The 18,351-nt window shown below is 36.8% G+C and overlaps 2 protein-coding genes across 5 annotated transcripts in view; both read left to right on the top strand.

The window, feature by feature from the left end:
• The window catches only part of LOC130870613 (zinc finger protein 431-like), a 129,060-nt gene that overhangs the window by 11,660 nt on the left and 99,049 nt on the right, over positions 1 to 18,351 (top strand). The gene's annotated exons all lie outside the window — the stretch shown is intronic.
• LOC130870673 (zinc finger protein 431-like) overlaps positions 1 to 18,351 on the top strand; it is an 80,199-nt gene that overhangs the window by 11,744 nt on the left and 50,104 nt on the right. The window contains exons 2-3 of one of the 4 annotated variants that reach the window (XM_057763416.1): positions 14,500 to 14,627; positions 14,817 to 14,877. The exons of 1 other annotated variant lie outside the window; for it this stretch is intronic. Coding sequence is in view for 1 of the 3 variants with exons in the window: in XM_057763399.1 (XP_057619382.1) it covers positions 14,871 to 14,877; positions 16,043 to 16,164 (129 nt within the window). In the remaining 2 variants the exon portion in view is untranslated. Of the gene's footprint in view, positions 1 to 14,499; positions 14,628 to 14,816; positions 14,878 to 16,042; positions 16,165 to 18,351 lie in introns of those variants that run through there. 2 more of the 4 variants (XM_057763399.1, XM_057763424.1) reach the window with 2 other exon arrangements.

The raw sequence follows: 18,351 nt of genomic DNA, 5'->3' as shown, positions 1-18,351 counted from the left end.
TTTCTTCTTTAGTTGTATTTGGTTCTACCATAGTTCTCTGAGTCATTCAAATTCTGGTTCCTGGCCATTCAGGCAGCATCAGACATTCACTTATTCTCACAATTTGGGCTTCAAGTTAGACCAGTTATTGTTTAGCCACTATAGCAGTTTTGAGCCACCATTTCCCCTGTATATTTTGCAGTCAGGATATATGTGTATCAAATGTTTTAGGGCTAGCTTGGCATCCCAGTCCTACTGGGAGCTTTATATAGTTACAGAAGATGGCTGGTTTAGCCTCTGTAATCTTGATCACTACCAGCCCTATCGAGGGTTATAGGTTCTATGACGTTTTCACTGCACTAATTTCATATCCCCTGCTGAAAGCTCTCCTATTCCCATCATCTCTCTTTTTCATCTCCTCCTCCATACCTTCTTCACTCACCTGACTCTTCCTGTTCTCATCCTCACTGGCTTCCAGTGCACCCATGGAATCTATTGTAGTTTCTCTTCCCAGGGAGTTCCCTGCATTTCCCCTAGATCTGTTCTTGTTGCTTAGCCTCTGTGTATCTATACCTTGTACTCAGATTAACTGTAATTACCATGATTGTACTTTACTTAACTGCTAATTTACACTGTATATAACATGTTTGTCTCTGTGCTTCTGGGGTTTTTCACTTATGTTAATAAATAACACTCAAGGAATAAGACAATGACAAACCTTATAATCCCATTATAATTGTGTACACCTCTAAATACAATTCGCAGTAAACGTTTCTAAAGTGGATGAGAAACTAGAAGAAATTTTCACCATCCTTAGCCATCATGGAAATACATATTAAATCTACTGTGAGATTTCATCTTAATCCTTTCAGAATGGTTAAGTACATAACAACAATGAAACTAATGCTGGCAAGGACATGGAACAAGGGGATTCATTGCTTTTGCAAGTACACAGTTGTACAGCCATTGTGGAAAGCAATATTCAGTCTTCAGAAAATTGAGAATCAGTCTATCTCCAGACCAACTTATACCACTCTTGTATATAATACCAAAAGATCCTTCCAGAAGGATTCCTTCTCAAGTATGTTCATAGTGACTTTATGCATAATGGCCAGAAAATGTATCTCTGAGAGATTATGTTGATTGACGATTTGTGTGGTACGATTCCTCCATTGAGGGTGGCATTATCCCTAAGAAAGTGGGCCTGAACTAGAAATGGAAGCTGTCTCCACATGAGACAGTGACTAGGCAAGAGATTGAGCCAGGAAACAAACATTGCCCATGACTTTTGCCTCTAATTGTTAGCTTGATTTGCTATCTTAAGTTTCCCAAAATGATGGAATGTGATCTGACACAATCAGCCTGAGCTTCTTCTGGTTATCAGATTTAATCACAGCAGCAAAAACACAAGGTATACCAAAAAAATGAAACAACAAAAGGGATTTGTTTTTCCTATGCAGAACCTGAAATGTTTTCTTTTGTAAGAATGTCAAATATATCATGACTTTAGGTTGCAAAAACCATAGAAAGTTGTACATAGAACTTAATTGGCTGTTCATGTATGACCAGGAAGATGGGAATGTTAAGAGTAATAGCAGAAAAAGGAGATTGAGATCATAGGATTTCAGTCTAAATAGGCACCTGGTGTAGGAGGATCTTCTTTCTATGTGTTGCTTTCATTGTTTGAATAAATAAAACTGCCTTGGCCTTTTCATAGGGCAGTCTTTAGATGGGCGTAGTAGACAGAACAGAATTCTGGGAGGAAGAAGGCAGTGTAGTAGATGCCATGGCTCTCCTCTCTGAGATGGACAATGATTAGACTCATGCCAGTAAGCCATAGAAAGAACCTGCCGAGAGGCCTGCTGAATTTGCCTAAAGGTGAGATGATTCTTTGGGGTTCGTGATTCATGAAAGAGTCTGTGAGACATTCTTCAGAGTACAAAAGAAAGTGACTGAACTGTCTTTGAACTTTCCTGCTTCATGGAAATGTCTACTGGATACTATGGGCCTGTAGGCTGAAGATGGATGCCCCAAAGGTACAAGAGAACTTTGGGTGAATGTCCAGGCAGCAAGATGTCTCTGTCATTTCTAGAGTTTTAGAAGTTGCTTACTTCTTGTTTACTTAAGTAATATTATATCCTTCTGGAGTCTTTAATGGAGTTGAAGAATCGATAGATAGTTATAGTTTTCCTTAGTTATGATTAAAGATAAAATAGATCTAAATATTGTAACTAATTCTTGCTTAATAACTGTTTTGTTATATGTAATGTTACTATGTTAAAGTAAAAGCCTTTCTTTGTTTAAACAGAAAAAGTGGAAATGGTCTAGGAGGGTATTCTATCTATCTGTTGCTTTCATTGGTTGAATAAAGAAAACTGCCTTGGCCTTTTGATAGGGCAGCCCTTAGATAGGCATGGTAGGCAGAATAGAATTCTGGGAGGAAGAAGGCAGTGTGGCAGATGCTATGGCTCTCCTCTTCGAGATGGATGCTGGTTAGACCCATGCCGGTAAGCCACAGTCAAGTGGCAATACACATTAATGGAAATGGGTTAATTATGATTCGAGAGTTAGCCAATATGAGGCTAGAAATAATGGGCCAGGCAGTGTTTAAATGAATATAATTTGTCTGTTGTTATTTTGGGATATAAGCTAGCCAGGCGGCCGGGAGCCAGGCGGCGGGAAGTGGCCCACCGCTCCTTTTATAACAGGCACCATAGAAAATTATACTTGAGATCATTTGCATGATATATTGAGCCCACAATCTTTCTTATTTTGCCTATGCCCTGGAAATTTAGTACAACAGAATTAAAAATAATAGGCTAATTTCTTAAATGGAATACTGAATCTGTTGAATGGCTGTTACTGATGCCTCATTCAGGTCAACAGTAAAAAGAAAGTAACAACTGGGGCAAAAATAAATGAAAATGAAAAGATAGTTTCATATCACAATAAATTGCTGAAACAGGTGGTTATTTTCAAGGAGTTTATCACCACTATAGAAAAGACTCTTGCTATGGAATGGAAACTTTGCAAGGTGCCTTAAAGGTAAGACTCCATCTATCTAAACTTTCAGTTTATGAAAGGAGTAAGCAAAGTGTTTCCTATTCCCAGGAAGCAGCTTCATGCAAACCTGCTGAACCTGTGATCCAACCATGTTAGTTTTTATGCCAATTACCAAGTCAAACTTATGAATATCTATGAGGTTGAGGCTAGCCTGGTCTACAAGAGCTAGTTTCCAGGAAATGCTCCAAAGTTACTGATGAACGTTGCCTTGAAAATCAAAACAAAACAACAAAATAGATGTTGAACTTTCCAGTATCTCCCATCATGTATTGGTCCTGCAAACAAGAAAGAATAGAAATTTAATGTAATGAGTTCTTAGTCTGTAATTGCAGTTCAACATTGTTGCAGGCATCTTTGTTTGGAATAATCAGAAACCCAGTGAGGAGACTGAGAGTTCATTCCATGAAACTGTGAGGATGAAGCCTGGTTGTTATAATTTTTTCTCTCTCTTCCTTTATGTTTGTGGAAGCATGTCATGGAGCTTCCAAATAAATGACACAGGAGAAGTTTTAGTCCTTCTTATAAGTTCCCAGCCTTATTGTGGCTTGTTTCTAGCCAGTTTTTCTTAAATTATTCTATTGACATTTTGTTTTGGGGCCTTTATCTTTCTCTACTTTGAATACCTTTCTTTACTTCTTGCTCTGTGCCTTGTTATGTAGTTAGGTAGCTGTACCCTGGTGTCCTCTTCTTTTTTTCACCTTGTTCCTTTTGTCCTCCCATATTTTTCCTTTCATTTGTTTTCTTTGCCTTCTAGATCCTTTTATCCTTCCTGCCAAACTACTTACTGTTCTGTTTTTTATTAGACCAATCGGGTATTTTAGACAGGCAAAGTATTACAGCTTTGCAGTGTTAAACAAATACAACATAAAGGAACGCAACACATCTTTGCATCATTGAAACATATGTTTTACATCAGAAAAAATAAAACAAATCTTGAATTAATATGTCACAACCTTTTCCCTTTTTGTCTAAATCAAAATGAAATATTAAAACTATGTACAATAAAAGCAGTTACCAAGTAAGAATTACATTTACAATATTCAGTCCACTTGTCTTTATCAGTTTCAGAGAAAACACTCCATGATCCATCCCATTTTAGTGACTCCAAAGTTTGACACTTAGCTTACTTGTTATCATAGCTACCATAAACTGAAACTCTAATTATTTAGTCTTTAACTCCATCCTAGAACTGAGATGGAATTAATATTCCCTATCAGAGACACTGAGCTACCTGAACATTCAAAGGTTTTTTTTTAGATTTTTTTTAATTTTTCCATTCAAAAATTTACACTTACTCCCCTCCTTCCATTACCCTCTAGTTCCCCACTCACCCTCCTCCCTCCCCCTTCCTGCAAGAGAGAGGGCAGGGAACCCTGCCCTGTGGGAAGTCCAAGGCCCTCCCCACTTCATCCAGGCCTAGGAAGCTGTGCATCCGAATAGACTAGCATCCCAAAAAGTCAGTACATGCAGTAAAAACAATACCAGTGCCTTTATCAATGGCTTCTCAGTCAGCCCCCATTGTTAGCCACACTCAGAGAGTCCAGTTTGATCACATGCTCATTCAGAGTCGGTCCAGCTGGTTTTGGTGAACTCCCATTAGAACAGGCACACTGACTCAGTGAATGGACCAACCTCTCGTGGTCCTGACTTCCTTGCTCACCTTCTCCCTCCTGCCCTTCAGCTGGACCTTGGGAGCTCAGTTTTTGATCTGATGAGGGTCTTTGCCTCTATCTCCATCCATCGCTGGACGAAGATTCTATCATGATATTCAAGATAATAATCAGTGTGATAGTGGGGCAAGGGCAGTTCAGGCACCTTCTCTTCTACTGCCCAAGGATCTAACTGGTGACAACCTTGTGGACACCTGGCATCCCCTCTAGAGCCAAGTCTCTTGCCAACCCTAAAATGGCTTCCTTAATGTAGATATCTTCTTCCCTGCCCCTATATCCGCCCTTTCTCCATCTCCACCCTCCCAGTCCCCCAAGCTCTCCCCAATCTTTCCCTTCTCCCTTCCTTCTCCCCCTCCTCTCTTCCCTCAACCCCTCTTTCACCCCTACACCCACCTGCATGCTCCCAACTTTTGCCTGGAAATCTTGTTTGCTTCTAATTTCCAGAAGGATCTACATAGGTTTTTCTTTGGGTACACCTTGTTATTTGGCTTCTCTAGGCTTGTGAACTATAGGCTTAATGTCCTTTGTTTATGGCTACAGTCCACGTATGAGTGAGTACATACCATATTCATCTTTTTGGGTCTGGGTTATCTCACTCAATAAAGTGTTTTTTATTTCTATCCATTTGCATGCAAAATTCAAGATGTCATTGTTTTTTACTGCTGAGTAGTATTCTAATGTGTATTTATTCCACACTTTCTTTATCCATTCTTCCATTGAGGGGCATCTAGGTTGTTTCCAGATTCTGGCTATTACAAATAATGCTGCTATGAACATAGTTGAACAAATGCTTTTGTAGTATGATTGGGCATCTCTTGGGTATATTCCCAAGAGTGGTATTGCTGGATCCTGAGGTAGGCTGATTCCCAATTTCCTGAGAAACGCCACACTGATTTCCAAAGTGGTTGCACAAGTTTGCATTCCCAGCAGAAATGGATGAGTGGTCCCCTCACACCACATCCTATCCAGCATAAGCTATCTTTGGTGTTTTCAATTTTAGCCATTCTCACCGGAGTAAGATGGTATCTCAAAGTTGTTTTGATTTGCATTTCCCTGATCCCTAAGGAGGTTGAATATGACCTTAAGTGTCTTTTGGCCATTTGAAATTTTTCTGTTGAGAATTTTCTGTTCAGTTCAGTGCCCCGGTTTTTAATTGGGTTTATTAGAGTTTTAATGTCTAGTTTCTTGAATTCTTTGTGTATTTTGGAGATCAAACCTTTGTCTGATGCAGGGTTGGTGAAGATCTTCTCCCAATCAGTAGGTTGCCTTTTTGTCTTAATGACAGTGTCCTTTGCTTTACGGAAGCTTCTCATTTTCATGAGGTCCCATTTATTCAATGTTGCTCTTATTGTCTGTGCTATTGGGGTTATATGTAGGAAGTAATCTCCTGTGCCCATGTGTTGCAGTCTACTTCCCACTTTCTCTTCTATCAGGTTCAGTGTGGTCAGATTTATATTGAGGTCTCTAATTCATTTGGACTTGAGTTTTGTGCATGGTAGTATTTTCATTCTTCTACAGGTTAACATCTAGTTATGCCAGCACCATTTATTGAGCTTTCTTTCTTCCATTGTATAATTTTAGCTCCTTTGTCAAAAATCGGGTGTTCACTATGTTGAAGAGATATGGTGAGAGTGAACAGCCTTGATTGTTCCTGATTTTAGTGGAATGGCTTTGAGTTTCTCTCCATTTAATTTGATATTAGCTGTTGGTTTGCTGTATATTCCTTCTATTATATTTAGGTATGATCCTTGTATCCCTAACCTCTCTAAGACCTTTATCATAACGGGGTGTTGAATTTTGTCAAATGCTTTTGCAGCATCTAAGGAAATGATCATATGGTTTTTTTCTTTCAGATTATTTATATGATTGATTACATTGATAGATTTTCATATGTTGAACCAGCCCTGCATCTCTGGGATAAATTCTACTTGATCATAATGGATAATTTTTTGTATGTGTTCTTGGATTCGGTTTGCCAGTATTTTATTGAGAATTTTTGCATCGATGTTTGTAGCAATATCTGCGGCAGGGCTGTGTCCCCAGCACCTGGCTGCCCGCATGGCTTTACCCAAAATAATTACACGGAAACTGTATTCTTTTAAACACTGCCTGGCCCATTAGCTCCAGCCTCTTATTGGCTAGCTCTTACATATTGATCTAACCCATTTCTAATATTCTGTATAGTACCACGAGCTGGCTTACCAGGAACGATCTTAACCTGCATCTGTCTGGAGTGGGAGAATCATGGCGACTCACTGACTCGGCTTCTTTCTCCCAGCATCCTGTTCTGTTTACTCCACCCACCTAAGGGTTGGCCTATCAAATGGGCCTGGGCAGTTTCTTTATTAATTAACCAATGAAAGCAACAGATAAATACAATACCCACCTCCATCAGATGTTCATGAGCGAGATTGGTCTGTAATTCTCTTTCTTGGTTGAGTCTTTGTGTGGTTTTGGTATCAGTGTAACTGTAGCTTCATAAAAAGAGTTTGGCACTGACTCTTCTGTTTCTATTATGTGAAACACATTAAGGAGTATAGGTATCGGCTCTTCTTAGACGTTCTCAATAAATTTTGTATTAAAACCTGGTCCTGGGCTTTTTTGGGTTGGGAGGGTTTTTTGTTGTTGTTGTTGTTGTTTTTAATGACAGCTTCTATTTCTTCACGACTTATAGATCTATTTAAATTGTTCACCTGGTCTTGATTTAATTTTGGTAAGTGGTATTTATCTAAAAACAAGTCCATTTCCTTTACAGTTTCAAACTTTGTGGCAAATAGGCTTTTGTAGTAAGAGCTAATGATTTTCTGAATTTCCTCAGTGTCTGTTGTTATATCTCCTTTTCATTTCTGATCTTGTTAATTTGCATGTTCTCCCTCTGCCTTTTGAGTAGTTTGGATAGGGGTTTGTCAATCCTGTTGACTTTCTCAAAGAACCAGCTCTTTGTTTGATTCTTTGGATTTTTTTTTCATGTTTCTATTTTGTTGATTTCAGCCCTCAGTTTGATTATTTCCAGTCATCTACTCCTCCTGGGTGAGTCTGCTTCTTTTTTTTTTCTAGAGCTTTCAGCTGTGCTGTCAAGTCTCTAATGTGAGCTTTCTCTGTTTTTTTTAACATGGGCACTAAGAGCTATGAACTCTCCTCTTATCCTTCCTGCCAACCTTTTGGCTGTTCTGTTTTTTATTAGGCCAATCGGGTATTTTAGACTGGCAAAATAACACAACTTTACAGAGTTAAAAAAATGCAACATAAAAGTATGTAGCACATCTTTGTATCATTGAAACATATATTCCACATCAGAAAAAATAGAACGAATCTTAAAATAATATTTCAACCTCTCTCCTTTTTTGTCTAAATCAAAATGAAATATTTTCACTTTAATTTACTAAAACTGTACAATAAAAGCAGTTACCAAGTAAGAATTACATTTACAATGTTCAGTCCATTTGTATTTATCAATTTCAGAGAAAACACTCCATGATCCATCTCATTTTAGTGACACAAAATTTGCTACTTAGCTTACTTGCTATCATAACTATGGGAAACTGAAACTCTAATTATTTAGTCTTTAACTCCATCCTAGACCTGAAATGGAATCAATATTCCCTAACAGAGACACTGAGCTACCTGAACATTCAACCAAAGTTCTTTTCCAACATTAAACCATCCATTTTCGAAATACGGGAATACTTTTCTCTGAAGTGGGGAATTTGAAGGACTTTCCTTGTAGTGGCCAAGCTCATCAATTACTTTTCTCTGAATCCTGCAGAATGTCTGGCCATCTCTTCTGTGAAGCAGAAATCCCAGAGCATTGTTCCGCCTTGTTTTGAAAATGTTCAGCAATCACTTTCCTGTTGGTCCTGCATATAAAATCTGCACAGAACACTGTTGAGCAGCCCAAAGTAGTAGCAGGTTTTTTTTTTTTTTCACCCAGTGATTAGGCTTGCCAGAATGAAAGCAACTCTAGTGGAATTTCTTCAATACCCATCATTTTTAAGCAAGAAAATAACATATTCTGTACATCTTTTAAGTGTTTGGAAACCTTTTGTCTATCTAAATATATCTTTGTAGGACTCTGTAAATATTCCTAACATTATATTTCATTGTTATAAGTGTTTAACTGTAGAAGGAGCTGTGGACTGACCTGCTTTTTGTCCTGCTTGGCTCCCGCACAGCTAGCTTTATACCCGAAATAACAACACACAAATTGTATTCATTTAAACACTGCCTGGCCCGCTAGTTCTAGCCTCTTCTTGGCTAACTCTCATATCTTGATTAACCCATTTCTATTAATGTATGTAGCACCACAAGGTGGTGGCTTACCAGGAAAGATTCAGCATGTCTGATCTGGCGGCTGGATCCACGGGCGTCTGGCCCAGAGAGGAGAGGCATGGCATCTGGCTAACTTCCCTTCTTCCCAGCATTCTGTTCTGTTTACTCCACTCACCTATGTTCTCACCTATCATGCCAAGCAGTTTCTTTATTAATTAACCAATGAAAGCAACAGATAGACAAATGACCTTCCCACATCATTTAACTACTAATCTGAGTTTCCAGATTATCCTAAATAGTTTATAATAATAGCTTTCAAAAACTAGAACTTTATCTTATACTTTTAAATGTGTTTTATAGATACCATACCTTAAATAATAATAAAAATATATATGCACTATAACAAAAATAACTTAAATACTTATCAAAATACAAGTATCTATAGCTTACCAAATATCCAAAAGCCTACCATATTTCATCTGTTGGAAATGTGGGTGTCATGTTCTCTGGATTACTTCTTGCTAAATACGGGTGAAGACATCTTTAGGGTTCCCTGAGAAAATTTGAGATAATGTCTAAGTAGTTGGGAGAGCATCTATAATCTTTATTGATAGTCATCACTTGTCAATATTCAGGAGGTCTTCCCTGATTAAACCTGATCAATGTCATTCCTTAAAAAATCCACAGAATTTAGTCTGCTGTGGAAATAAAGGCAAAACCTCTTCTCAAAAATATTTTTATATCCATTTAACAGATACATTTGACTCATATTTTAAAATTAAAATAATGTGACAACAAAACACCAAATAATCTAACAAAAATCGGGTACACTCCTAAAGAGAAAACTCTGAGCAGATGAATCTCAAAGGGCTGCAGGACACATAAGCAAGTGCTCAGGATGCTTAACTATCAGAGAAATGCAAAGCAAAATAGCTCTGAGATTCGATCTTACACCTGTCAGAATGGTGAAGAACAAAAACTCTGATGAAAGCTTGTGCTGGAAAGGATATGGGATGAGAAAAACACTCCTCCATTGGTGGTCTTGTAAACTTGTACAATTGGTCTGGAAATCAGTATGGTGGTTTCTCAGATAATTAGGAAACAATTTACCCCAAGACCCAGCAATATCGCTGTTGAGTATATACCCAAATGACATTCAAGTATATGACAAGAACATGTGCTCAACTCTGTTCATAGCAGCATTATTTGTAATAGCCAGAACCTGAAAAAAACCTATGGTGTGGGAAGAGCTTTTGTATATGTGCTACTTTTATTGGTTAATGAATGAAGAAGTTGTTTTGGCCAATAGCTTAACAGAATAGAGCTAGACGGGGAAAACTAAACTAAATGCTGTGAGAAAAAAAGTGGAGTCAGAACGACACTATGGAGCCACCAGAGGAGGAAGATGTAAGCCACCACCTGAAAGCATGCTGATAGACCATGAGCCTTATGGTAAAATATAAAATAATAAAAATTGGTTAATTTAAGCAATAAGAGTGAGCTAAAAATACACTTAAGATATTGGTCAAACTATTTCAAATAATATTGTTTCTGGGTGTTTATTTTGGTGCTGAGCATCTGGGAACCAACTAAATGCTTCCACCAACAAACCTAGATGCCCCTTAACCGAAGAATAGATGAAGAAAATGTGGTATTTTTATACAATGGAGTACTACACAAAGGTAAATTGTAATGGCATCTTGAAATTTGCAGGCAAATGGATGGATTTAGAAAAAACATATTGAGTGTGGTAACCCAGACCCAGAAAGACAAATATAATATGTACTCACTCAAAAGTGGCTCTTAGTCATAAAGCAAAGAAAATCCAGCCTAGAATCTACAACCCCAGATAAACTAGACAACAGAAGTCCCTAAGAAAGATGTACATGTACATTGGATGGTGGAAAAGACAAGATCTTCTGAGTAAATCAGGAGTGTGAGGGTCACAGGAGAGAGTTAGGAGTGAGGAGTAGAAAGGAGGGGAGTGGAGAAAAATGTAAAGCTCAATAAAAGCAATAGTAACAAAATGATAACCCAAAGTACCTAAATTGGTTCAATTTTGCTGTGCTGTTTATAATACCATGTCTTCCAGCTATCTGGTGCCCATCGGCCATCAAAAAGGTCAGAGTCAACACAATACAATACAGGATCTTGACTCCTTGTGTATTTCCCATCATTACATGACTTTTTAAATTTCTATTAGTGTTATTATCTTTTTAAAGACAATACTATTTTTTAAATCTATTTCTATAAATGTCTATACCTATTGTCTTTGCTTTTTAAAGCCTATGCAAATTGTAAAATACATTGGAAATATTTTACAGTTTTTTTTCAATCTGAACCTGTTTAACTGAATATCATTTTGCCTTTTTAAAAAAGATTTATTTATTTATTATGTGTACAACATTCTGCCTCGATGTATGACCGCAAGCCAGAGGAGGGCACCAGATCTCAGTACAGATGGTTGTGAGCCACCATGTGGTTGCTGGGAATTGAACTCAGGACCTCTGGAAGAGCAGCCAATGTTCTTAACCTCTGAGCCACCTCTCCAGCCCCCTCATTTTGCCTTTTTGAAAACATAAGCCTTTAAACTACTGTGCAGCATTGAGCCCCACTGGTAACTTTGGCTGCAGTGTCTTCCTGCTTCTCTGTTCATGAAAACCAACCACTAAGCTTGCAGCCATGTAGAAAGGTGCTTCAGGAGCTACATTCTGCCTTTATATTTCTGGAAATCTGATTCTTGTGCTGCTTGCAGACTTTTTATGGTTAAAATTTTCATGTGCCCGCTGCTCAAGGGCTTCTTTTGTAAGGCAGAAACTTTTGCCATGAATTTTGAGCCCTAAATTGCACCAAATTATACACAATTGATTTGCTCTTTGGGGACCCTGACACCCACTTCCAAATAAATCACAGAGCTTTATTATTACTTATTAATCTCTGGCCTTAACTTGGCTTGTTTCTAGACATTTTTCTTACCATGAATTATTCCATCAATCTTTTGCTTCTATTTTTTTGTTTTTCTATTTTATATACCTTTCTTTAATTCTTACTCTCTAGCTTGTTGTGTAGCTGGGTAACTGGCCCCTGGCATCCTATCTTTTTCTTGTTCCTCCCCCCTTTCTTCCTCCCAGATTTCTCCTCACTTTTATTCTCTCTGTCTTCCAGACCTTCATATCTTTTCCTAATAAGCTACAGGCCGATCATCTTTTTGTTAGCAAAATCAAGTGCTTAAGACAAGCAAAGCATCAGAGCTTCACAGAGTTAAAAAATACAACATAAAAGAGTACAACAGATCTTTGCATCATTGAAAAAAATTTTCCAGAACTTATGTAAATAAAGCACATCTTAAAATAATATTTTGCAATATCCTGGGTTGCATTTTGAGACCACAAGATGTTGAGATACCTAAGCAATGAGGCATCTTCCATGGAGAGCAAGCTGTCTCTAGAAAGTGGAGGTAATCAAAGAGAGTGATGTATTAAAAGTTACAGGGATAAGATTATCTCAGTTCTTTGAAACAGAAGTTGCATGCATCTGAGATAGAGCATCAGGATTGGACGTTTGTCCTACTGTGCTTCTTCTACTAATGATTTCACAAGAAATCAGCAGAAAGTTACCAAGGAATGATACATATTCAAATGCTTCTTCCTATTTGGGGAGGTGTTCATTTTAATCAATTACAATATGACCTAGGTCATTAAAGGCTCATGGTCATCCATAAAGAATATGCTTTATTCCCTTCAATGATCCCCATATTCTGCAAAAACCCCTAAAATATTTAACTGTCCAAAGTCTTTTGTGACACTGAAGGCAATCTCTTGACAGTGACATCTTGTAAAATCAGAAAATGTGTTACATCTTTGTAACATATGATATCAAATACCATTCACATTCCAAAAGAGAAAAATGGAGACATACTGAGGGAAGATTGGACCAAGGCAAAACTGAGGTAGGTTGACTCCCAGTTTCCTGAGGAACTGCCACACTGATTTCTAAAGTGGTTGCACAAGTTTGCATTCCCAGCAGAAATGGATGAGTGTTCCCCTTACACCACATCCTATCCAGCATAGGCTATCATTGGTGTTTTTGATTTTAGCTATTCTGACAAGTGTAAGATGGTATGTCAGAGTTGTTTTGATTTGCAGTTCACTGATTGCTAAAAAAGTTGAGCATGACCTTAAGTGTCTTTTGACCATTTGAACTTCTGTTGAGAATTCTCTGTTCAGTTTAGTACCCCATTTTTAAATTGGGTTAATTAGAGTTTTAATGTCTAGTTTCTTGAATTCTTTATATATTTTGGAGATCAGACCTTTGTCTGATGCAGGGTTGGTGAAGATCTTCTCCCAATCAGTAGGTTGCCTTTTTGTCTTAATGACAGTGTCCTTTGCATTACAGAAGCTTCTCAGTTTCAGGAGGTTCCATTTATTCATTGTTGCTCTTATTGTCTGTGCTACTGGGGTTCTACATGGGAAGTGGTCTCCTGTGCCCGTGTGTTGCAGTCTACTTCCCACTTTCTCTTCTATCAGGTTCAGTGTGGTCAGATTAATGTTGATATTAACACACAAACCTATGAACACCTATTTTCGACAAAGGAGCTAAAATTATAAAATGCAAATTTCTTGATTGTGTATGAGAATTTTCCTGTATGCATATATACATATATACATCGTGTGGGTACCTGGTTCTCACAGAGGTCAAAACATGATCCCAGAAACCCATTGCTTGTTCTAATATATAGTTGTGATTCCCTTTTCAGTACAGACAATTGAACCCACCTATATGCAAGCCAGCAAGTTCTCCTTTTGTACCCTCTTTCCTGCCCTGTGTTGATTACTTGGTATCAACATTTATATATAACTTTTTAACTTAAATACACAGTTCCTTCAGTTAAGCTTTTTATATGTTACAGTTTAAATTAGCATACTTCAGGTTTCTGGAAGATGAATACAGAGCGGGAGTTAATGCATAACGCTTTATAGGAATTTCACCAAACACTTATGTATTTTTCTGTGAATTTTTATATGTTTGTTTTTTGTTTTATTTTTTCTGGTTTTGCATAGATAATAGGTTCTTAATATTTAATTCTGACTGTCCTGGACATGATTAATAAACTTGTACAGCATTTAAATCAGAGGTGTCTCCCTTCTGAGTGCTGGAATTAAAGGCATGAGTCTTTACCCTTCTTGTTTTTCATTTTTGTATTCAGTAATTAATTGTTCATTCAATTTTTCCTATGTGTCCTCTGTACTTTTGATCTGTTTACTTATCTTTCTGTGTTTGTTTATAGGCATTTCTCTTGCAGGTGATATTCCATTTAAGGGGTATAGAAATGATAGAGGTGAACATTATCCTATTTAGTTTCCTTCAAAAGTTACTTGGTGAATGAATTAAAATGTCTATAGTATGGAATAATTGGGGATCAGCCACAGAATTATATGAGTATACTGTCAAAGAATTATACATTTACAATGTTGTCATCATCATACTTTCTATTGTACATATATATTGGAAATTTTAGAATGCAGTGACCTATGATGATGTGCATATTGATTTTAACTTGGGAAGAGTGGACTTTGCTGAATCCTTCCCAGAAGAATCTCTACAAAGATGTTATGCTGGAGACCTACAGGAATCTCACTATTATAGGTAAGACTCTTATGTTTCAAAATAAGGGGACAACAATTCATTGTTTATTGATGTTCTTATCTAATTTTGATTAAGAAAGGAGAACCATTGATTGAATAAATCAGGCATGATTCTAGGTTCAGGGAAGAGAGTAACTAAAATTTTACATCATTTTAAATATTACATATATTTTCCGATATTATATTTTAGGATACACTTGGGAAGACCATAATATTGAAAATCATTCTCAATGTTCTAGAAGATATGAAAGGTAACTTTCATGGGCAAGCTGATACAAATGTTCCTCTGAAGAAATTGTAATGTATATTGGAAGTTTTAAACAAAAACAACGTAATAAATAATGATACTTTAAGGGCATTAATGATTATTACATTGTCACAAAACCATGTACCTCAATGTCAGCTGTGTGAATTGGATTTGAACACCATGCTTTTAAGAATGAAGGTGTGGAAACACTGTCTTAACAGTTATCACCATTTGAGTTATAGCATTATGAGAGCTATGCTATACAATTGTCAATCAATTTTTTCATACCACTCATATTACAAAAATTATAAATATCGAAGTGGTGATAAGTATGTCTCCAAGAGTTTCTAATATGCAAATAGTGCATATTGAAGCTTATGTGTCTCATTTACTTGATGTGATTGTGTTAAGTTTATTGAGGGTGCAATTAGAGTCAAGAATGAAAGGGCAGTTGTGGCCAAGCCTTAATCCCTATAGCAAAAGTCTATGATTACAGAGAGTCAACCTCTGGTAATTCAATTGCGATCTTTTTATTTATTTTTCCTTTACTAGGTATATCATATGTCACTCTGGATACAAGGCTTATGAGCATAGGGATATGGAAAGACATAACATACTTCTCTATCAGAATAATTAGAAGATATGTAGCAGTCCCCATGTTAAGTATACTTGTTGAATATCGTTCAAGTATTTAAGTAATCTGTTTTCTTGTTTCAATATTAATACATCAAAAATGCACATTGCAGAAAATCCCCATGAGTACTAGAAATAAGTAATACTCCTGTTTGTCCTAGCTCACTTAGCAAATGTAGTATCTCTCACAGTATAGGAAAATGTATGAATGCAATAAGGATATTAAAGATCTGAGCTTTTCAAATTTTCTTTAAATATGTGAAAATTTTTGTATAGAAAAATGATTCTGTAAATGTGACTCCTGTAATAAAGGATCTTACCATCAAAGGTACCTTCGATGTTTCCAAACATCCTTAGTAAATTGATACAGCATGAGTATAAACACAGTGATAAAACCTTAAGATCTAATTCCTTTTAAAAATTGGAACAAATTTTAAAAAAAATTGGAACAAATTTAAAAATTATTTGTTATAGTTATAAGATTCAACAGTGTATTGAATTTAGTAAGACTTTTAAATGTGCCATTATCCTTGCAGGCATGAAGGAAGTCATACTGGAGGGAAAACTGCCATATACCTTCAAAGTATTAAAGCCATTGCATGTGACAGTGATCTTCAAAGGCATAACAGAACTAATCCTAGGGAGAAACCATATGAGTGTAAGCAATGTGTGAAGCCCATTGCATGTCCCAAAAGACATCAAAATCATAAAAGAACATATATTGGAGAGAAACCCTTTGAATGCAATCAGTGTGGTAAAGCCTTTGCATATCACAGTGATTTTCAAAGGCATATAAGAATACATACTGGAGAGAAACCCTATGAATGTAATCAGTGTAGTAAAGCCTTTGCATGTCACAGTTGTCTTCAAAGGCATAAAAGAACACATACTGGAGAGAAACCTTATGAATGTACTCAGTGTGGTAAAGCCTTTGCATATCACAGTGATCTTCAAAGGCATAAAAGAACACATTCTGGTGAGAAACCATTTGAATGCAGTCAGTGTGGTAAAGCCTTTGCACGTCACAGTCATCTGGAAATACATGAAAGAACACATACTGGGGAAAAACCCTATGAATGTAATCAGTGTGGTAAAGGCTTTGCAAGTCAAGGTAATCTTCATATTCATAAAAGAACACATACTAGAGAGAAACCATATAAATGTAATCAGTGTGATAAAGCCTTTACATATCGCAGTGTTCTTCAAAGGCATAAAGCTGACTGCTCTTTGGACTGGAGAAGGAGGGGTAGGGAAGTGGGGGGTGGGGAGTGGTTGGAGGGTGAGGGAAAAGGGAGGCGGGGAGGAGGCAGAAATTTTTAATTAAAAAAGGCACAAAAGAACACATACTGGAAAGAAACCCTATGAATGTAATCAGTGTGGTAAAGTTTTATTATGTATCAGTACACTTCAAACGCATATAAGAACACATACTGGAAAGAACCCCTATAAATGTAATCAATGTGGTAAAGCCTTTGCAAGTCAGGGTTATTTTCACATTCGTAAAAGAGCACACACTGGAGAGAAACCCTATGAATGTACTCAGTGTGCTAAATCCTTTGTATGTCACAAAAATCTCCAAATACATGAAAGAACCCACACTGGACAGAAACCCTATATATGTAATCAGTGTGGAAAACCTTTGCATGTAATAGTCATCTTCGATTGCATAAACAAACACATACAGGAGAGAAACCTTATGAATATGATCAGTGTGGTAAAGCCTTTGCATGTCATGGTGATCTTCAAAGGCATAAAAGAACACATACTGGAAAGAAACCCTTTGAATGTAATCAATGTGGTAAAGCCTTTACATGTCAGAGTCACCTTCAAATACATAAAAGAACACATACTGGAGAGAAACCCTATGAATGCAATCAATGTCCTAAAGCCTTTTTATATCACAGTGGTCTTCAGCAGCATAAAGGAACACATACTGGACAGAAACCCTATGAATGTAATCAGTGTGGTAAAGCCTTTACATGCCAAAGTAATCTTGTAATGCATAAAAGAATACATACTGGAGAGAAACCATATAAATGTGATCAATGTGATAAATCCTTTGGATATCGCAATGTTCTTCAAAGGCATAAAATAATATATGCTGCAGAGAAACCCTATGCATATAATCAGATCGAAAGCCTTTGAATGGCATGGTCATCCTCTGATGCATAAAAGAGCACATGCTTGAGAGAAACCCTGTGAATGTACTCAGTGTGGTAAAGTCTTTTAACATCACAACCATCTCCTTATACATATGAGAACTCAGACTGGAGAGAAAATCTGACTAATCAATGTGGCAATGCTTTGCATGTAGTAGTTATTTTCAAGTGTATGTAATCAATAATGTAAAGCCTTTGTGTGTCACAGTCATCTTGAAATGCATAAAAGAACACATACCTTAAAGAAACTTATGAATGTAATCAGTGTGATAAATTCTTTGCATATCTCAATGGTCTTTGAAGGTATAAAAGAACATATGCTGGAGAGAAATTCTATGAATGCATTTAGTGTGTTACAAAATTTAATGTCACAATAGTTTTCAAATATATTAAAGAATCTGTATTGGTGAGAAAACCTATGAATGTACTCATTGTGGTCAAAATTTTACATGTCAAAACGTCTACAAAAGAACAAACGAATACATACTGGAGAACAGATACTCAGGATTAGTATGCATTCACATACTGAGAACTTATTAATTTTCTATTCATACTCTGTCTTGATGTAATTTATTATCAGGTCACAGTACAAACTGGAGAACACATACTCTGGATTAATATCTGTTCATTTCACTCGCTGAGAATTTAATAGTCTAGTAATACCCTGTTGTGATGTTATTCTATAT

Source organism: Chionomys nivalis, chromosome 1, assembly GCF_950005125.1.
Source record: "Chionomys nivalis chromosome 1, mChiNiv1.1, whole genome shotgun sequence".
Taxonomy (NCBI): domain Eukaryota; kingdom Metazoa; phylum Chordata; class Mammalia; order Rodentia; family Cricetidae; genus Chionomys; species Chionomys nivalis.
Note: the sequence above shows the minus strand (reverse complement) of the source record. Positions and strands in the feature narration are given on the sequence as shown.